Here is a 6,355-nt window from a genome sequence, read left to right on the forward strand (position 1 = left end):
TTACAGTGTCGAAGGCTTTAGCGAAGTCAGCGTAAATGGTATGCACTTCTTGTCGTGAGTTTCGACATTTGGCGACAAAGTAGGTAAAGTCAAGCAGGTTGGAGGTAGTGGACCTACGTTTAACGAAGCCATGTTGCTCTTTCACTATGTGCTGGTCAAAGTGGGCGGACAACCAGTCGCTGACATATCTTTCCAGGATTTTGGAACAGGAGGAGAGGAGGGAGAGAGGTTTCGTAGCCAGGTCCGACATTGGCATCAAGTTTGCCAATGAGGTACTCGACAAGGATAGGGGTAAGAAGGATAATGGTAGCGGATGCGGGGCAGGCTACATCCACTATCGGGAGGGATTCGGAGGGGGAACATAGACTGACGAAAAGTAGCGGCAGAGTAAATCACAAGATAGTTTGGGGGGAGTTAGCTGAGAAGCCAGTGGATTTAATGGAGGGAGGGGATAACTGGGCAGGGTAGCGGGAGTTGCGAATGTGGGACCAGAAAAGTTTCAGGTTTCTGTGCTTGGGTGAGTCTTCCACACTGGTCAAATATTCGTTTCTGGACTTACGTATTAGGGATTTGACCGATGAACGTAGAGATTTGAAAAAAAAATAAGTCAGCATCGTTTCTAGAAGACAGGAACTTCGCAGTCTCTTTTTGACGTAGCTTTTTGTGAACTTCAGTGGTGAACCAGACGGGGTAAGAGCGTAAGCACTTAGGAGAGGAGGGAACTTAACAAGGAAGAAGATCAGATAAAATGGTATAGAATGTGTTGAGTACTTGCTCATACGTAAGTGGAGAGAAGAGGGGGATTCATTTGATTGACGCCAGGGCTGAGTTCAGACCTTCGAAGTTCACCTTACGAAAGTTGAGCTTGGTAGGCTTGCGAGCGACCGGAGAGTGGAGTCGGGATATTTGAACACCGAACTCGAGAGCAGGGTGATGGGCGTCAGGAGCAACGTAAGACGGAGCATGAAGGGATTGGGAAAGACAACGCATAGAAAGGTTAGAGAGAACAAGATCAAGAGTGCGATCTAAGTGGTTTCTAGAAAGGTTGAACTGGAGGACGCCACAGGTGTACATGAAAGTGGAAGGGTAGGTCGAGTTATTAGGGAGGGAGGGAAGGCCAGAAGAGCATAGGAAGATTAAAGTCGCCACAGAGGATAAAAGGAAGTGTCGAAGAAATCCTCGTACAGAGAAGGCGGGCTTAGTCGGGGAAAATATACACACGATATGAAAAATGGACATACGTTTGGCGGAAAGACACATATGGTGACAGAATCGTAAGAGGGGGAGGGGGAGGAAAAGATGATTTCGGCACGGAGAGGGGACTTAATAGCTATTAGGCCTCCTCTGCCAGTTGTCTTGCCAAGCGCAGCGCAATCTCTGTCATAACGAAAAACAGAGTAACCTTCGAGGATCTCAGAATCTAAAATCCTGTCATCCAGCCAGGTTTCAGAAATGCAGATGACATGATGTTGGAATGATAAGGCAGGCAGTTTGAAATCCGACAGCTTGGTGTATAGTTGTCGGAATCATTCAAGTTTGGCGAGGCAGCCGGGCGGGCCGGAAATTTTCACGAAGCTTAGTCCTCTGATAGCGCTTGACGAAGATCCCCTGTGGCCAAAAGGAAGATTGGACAATAGCATCGAAGGCGTGGGGATATGTCACTTTGAAGGAAGCTATCACTCGGTCAGGACAGCCATCCTTCGTCAGCTTCACACATGAAAGAGGTAACAGAGTTGAGTTGGTTTTGCTTCTGATATAGGCCAGAATTTCGTCGGACGTGGTGGAGTACGCTAGCCTTGACACGAACAGCTGTTTTGGCGGCGAGGCGACGTCCAATTGGGGACCGCTCGGGCGACATGAGGTCGGAAAAACCTGCGGTGGCGGGCGTCGATGATACACAGGAGGAAGCGTGTGGTGGAACTAATGCAGCGACTGTAGGATAATCGCCAGCGTAGCGCATCCGATGCTGAGTTGGCAACATGTCCCTCCGATGGAGGACAATTTTTCAGTTGGCTAGCGCACGTCGTCGGGCTGATACAATCTTTTATAGACGCACTGGAATAGTGCGTGGCAGATAGAGGCAGAGGATTAGAATTAGTCGACCATAGCGACTTAGGTATTGCGCCAGTATTGTTGGCCGCAGTCGCCGGTAAGGTATAAGCGGGTCCAGTCAGCGGCATCTCAGGAGCTGAAGCTACGCTCGATGAAGCTGCAGCTTGTGGGGGCAAAATTGTCGGCGATTTTGAAACTGCATGTTGAATCGACGCCAAAGTCGCTGTGTGTTGATACAGCAGCTGAATCGCATCTGATAATGTGGTACCGCAGCAGGCGTTACCGGTATGTAACGTTCGGTGAACATTTTGCGCGAATATCTATAAACGCAGAGGGAATACCCAAACAGTTGGCGTGGAAGGGAGCGAATAGATTCCGGCCCTTACAAATGGCACACATCATCATCATCATCAACGGCGCAACAACCGGTATCCGGTCTAGGCCTGCCTTAATAAGGAACTCCAGACATCCCGGTTTTGCGCCGAGGCCCACCAATTCGATATCCCTAAAAGCTGTCTGGCGTCCTGACCCACGCCATCGCTCCATCTTAGGCAGGTTCTGCCTCGTCTTCTTTTCCTACCATAGATATTGCCCTTATAGACTTTCCGGGTGGGATCATCTTCATCCATACGGATTAAGTGACCCGCCCACCGTAACCTATTGAGCCGGATTTTATCCACAACCGGACGGTCATGGTATCGCTCATAGATTACGTCATTGTGTAGGCTACGGAATCGTCCATCCTCATGTAGGGGGGCCAAAAATTCTTCGGAGGATTCTTCTCTCGAACGCGGCCAGGAGTTCGCAATTTTTCTTGCTAAGAACCTAAGTTTCCGAGGAATACATGAGGACTGGCAAGATCATAGTCTTGTACAGTAAGAGCTTTGACCCTATGGTGAAACGTTTCGAGCGGATCAGTCTTTGTAAGCTGAAATAGGCTCTGTTGGCTGACAACAACCGTGCGCGGATTTCATCATCATGGCACACAGGGTACCATAAATCGGCGAGGAAGTTGCCATAGTGAATTTGAAAATGAGTGTTATGTGATGCAAAATGATTCACTGGGAAGTCACAATAGTTTAACGTTGGTAATATGAAGTTGCCTAGAAATTTTACGCGCACTCACAGAATAGGTTTATTAGCGTGAAAAAAGAGTGAAACGACGCGTGGAGGAATCGAACCCAGCACCTAGCGCACATTGAGCAAGTGTGCTGTCACAGTACCACGTAAGACCGGCTACAGGTTTGTATTCACCTAGCATGCAAATGATGTCCTCTACCTTCTTTCGAGGGCTGGATCTAACATTCTCCGTCCTGCTCAATTCGGTGATAACGATAGCAAACTTAGCCGGACCTTAGAGTTAAAAACTGGGATAACCTGCTGAAGCCGCTTTGAGACAGCTTCATCGGTGAGCTCCAAATGGAGGGGCCAATCGAGAAAACTTTGATTCTTAAACTATGGTTTCGGTCCAGGCTCCAACACTTTTTTCCACAGGCAGAATAGTAAATTGTCCCTTTGACATTTTGTCACCCTTAGAGAAAACTTCTATAGCAGCGGTTAGATACGAGACCGCTACTTGCGTATACGTCTTCTTTTTATTCGTTTCCGTGTTAGCATTATTATGGGAGGGACCGGCTTAGTTGATATCTCTCCCGGCGATTTGATCACCTCTCGGAATGCCGATGTTAATCCTCGTAGAAGGCGTGAAAATAGGACCTACTTCAGAGCATAACGAAGCGTTGTTCACGACAGATGTGTTGATCTTACGCTGCTTGCGAGCATAGCCGTTGACCGAAGAGTTTATTGCGTCCGGTATGAGTTTCACCGGGATTATCAATTCGTCCCCACCTTCGGTTCCGATTTTTTGGAATATTGCCATACCTGGTGGTGCTCTCTCTACTCGTTTTTCAACCGGGCGTCAACATATAATAGAGTTACTCATTGTTTCGTCGATCCAGCCGATGGAGCAATATTTGTCAAATTAAATTAGCTCATCAAGAACCTTAAGGTGCCAGAACGGCGGATGATTGGATTCACAAAATCGACTTTTTATGATGGAATTTAGAAATTGAAGAATATCGCAATTAACGATAGACTTTTTTTGACGCAGACTAATATTATTGAACAAAATTCAATTCGTAGTTTTTAGTGCTGAACTTTTAGGTTGTTCTGAATATATGAATAATAAGAGGAGATTGTTTTGAATCAGGGAAAATTCATATATGTCGATATGGCGAGAGTCAGTTGCTCCCTTTCTCCGTGAGGAAGGTAACAACTGGCTAGAAATATCGATTAAATATACTAGGGTTGTCCCAAATTAAAAAAACAATTTGCTGATTTTACCCAAAATTCAGTTTTCAAACCGAAAAAGTGACGTAACCGTATTCGTGTACTTTTCACAATAATTAAAGCAAAGGACAGTTAGGTACGATTAAGTGAAAATCACGGAAGTTTTCGTTACCCGTTCATCATAATCTGTTAGAAACAACGGTTGTTCTTCTTCACTGAAATTGAAACATATAAGGGACGCCATGGTCTTGTTGATTTTGAATGGATTAAGAGTGTAATCCCCGTAGAAGTGAAAATCACCTCAGTAGGAGGCTATCACCAGCAGAATGCTACAGGACCCCGTCTCCAAAACGAACCCGCATGTACTTCAGTTACGCTTTATTGAGAAATATTTTCAGGTAATCATTTTCAATCACTTTAGTCTTAAAATTTTCCACCCAATCATTCGCATTTCTACACAACACAATGGCTAACTACGCGAAGGAAACAATCTCAGTCGACTCACTTACATCTAAAGCCTTGCAGCGCCATTCTCCTCCGATTCTGCGGGACCCTTTCCCGCTTTCACACGCCTTTAAAAGTTCTAATCACGTACAATTACTTAGAGATCATCTTTGTCAAGTCTATTGAAGCTGAAACTCTCGAAATCGAGCAGCGGCGGGAGTTCCAGTGGGGCGAGCTGCGGGATCGAGTTCTCCTGCAAATCCATCTCCAGAATGGTTCTGCAGATGGCATCCGTCGAGGACCCTTGGCTGGACTGTTTGGGGGATGATTCGTTGCTGCGATCTGTCGACGCACTGGAACGGGACCCATTAGGACTGCGCTTCTTCGGGTTGGACTCGTTCTCCCGCTGGCGCTCCAACTCTTTAATGTACTTGTCGACCATCGCCTTCTTCAGCTGGATTAAATTCACTTGGCGCATGTGGTCCTTGTGCTGCAGCCGTAGGGAGGCCAGAACTGTCTGCGAGGTGATACCCTTCATTGCCTCCTCCGTGAACTCTGCAGCTTTCTGGTAGTTCTCAATGGCTTTGTCATAACGGAAATGTTTCAAGTGGTTTTCAGCCCTGCGCCCGTAATAATGTGCCTGAAATTTTCATCCGATTAGTCGCCAAAGGGTTATTGGTCTGGTGTGAGCTTACCAAGTTCAGATTTGAGTTATCCATTCAATTAGGACTGCTGCAAACAAGCTGGCGCATCGAAGCAACTTATTTGTTTGGGTTCCGCACTGGCTTTGTTATCATTTATCACCCGATCCCACTCGACTGACAAGCGGTCAGCTGGTTGAGTCCGTTCAAGGCGAATGACAGTTCGAGTGGTTTACACAACTGGATGCGGTGGAAAAAATCGTTATTTATTTAAATTCCGACAATAGGGCAAAGTATGTCCGTGATATTCCTACCCCTCTACTGCATGCAACATAATTTATGAGCACAAAGAATACGAACGATCTTTGAGAAGGAGTTTATTAACGTTTTTTTTTCTATCAGGCAATTAAGAGTATAAGGAAAGAATGTAAATAACACATATTTTTTTATTCACAAAGCTTTACTTGTCGAAATTAAAAATTCTTAACAAACAAAGCAATATTTGTTTACAATAATTTTTAAACAAGTCGGGAAATCGGAAGCTGGACGCTTCAGGTATGAAAGGTTTTGCGCAATTCTTTCTTAAAGACATTCGAGTCTGCGTTTGTCCCGTTAGTACGTAGCACGTAATATATGCATATATTATGAGATTACCCACATTCAATTCAAATTCTTCAATTTGCAAAGAAGAGACAACTTTGACTTCTTATAACTCTCTTAGTAATATTGCGGTTTCCACCAAACTTGGCATCATCATCATCAACGGCGCAACAACCTGTATCCGGTCTAGGCCTGCCTTAATAAGGAACTCCAGACTCACCGGTTTTGCGCCGAGGTCCATCAATTCGATATCCCTAAAAGCTGTCTGGCGTCCTGATCTACATGGATCCACAACAAGACGGTAGTGGTATCGCTCATAGATTTCGTCG

The 6,355-nt window shown here is 45.7% G+C and overlaps 1 protein-coding gene across 1 annotated transcript; it reads right to left on the reverse strand.

The window, feature by feature from the left end:
- Positions 1-4,702: 4,702 nt before the first annotated feature.
- LOC119648639 (nuclear receptor-binding factor 2) lies at positions 4,703-5,640 on the reverse strand. The gene is made up of 2 exons (XM_038050410.1): positions 5,481-5,640; positions 4,703-5,425 (listed from the first exon to the last, which is right to left on the reverse strand). The coding sequence occupies exons 1-2, from the start codon at positions 5,502-5,504 to the stop codon at positions 4,943-4,945; spliced, it is 507 nt and encodes a 168-aa protein (XP_037906338.1). The 5' UTR covers positions 5,505-5,640; the 3' UTR covers positions 4,703-4,942.
- Positions 5,641-6,355: the final 715 nt, after the last annotated feature.

This window comes from Hermetia illucens, chromosome 2, assembly GCF_905115235.1.
Source record: "Hermetia illucens chromosome 2, iHerIll2.2.curated.20191125, whole genome shotgun sequence".
NCBI lineage: Eukaryota > Metazoa > Arthropoda > Insecta > Diptera > Stratiomyidae > Hermetia > Hermetia illucens.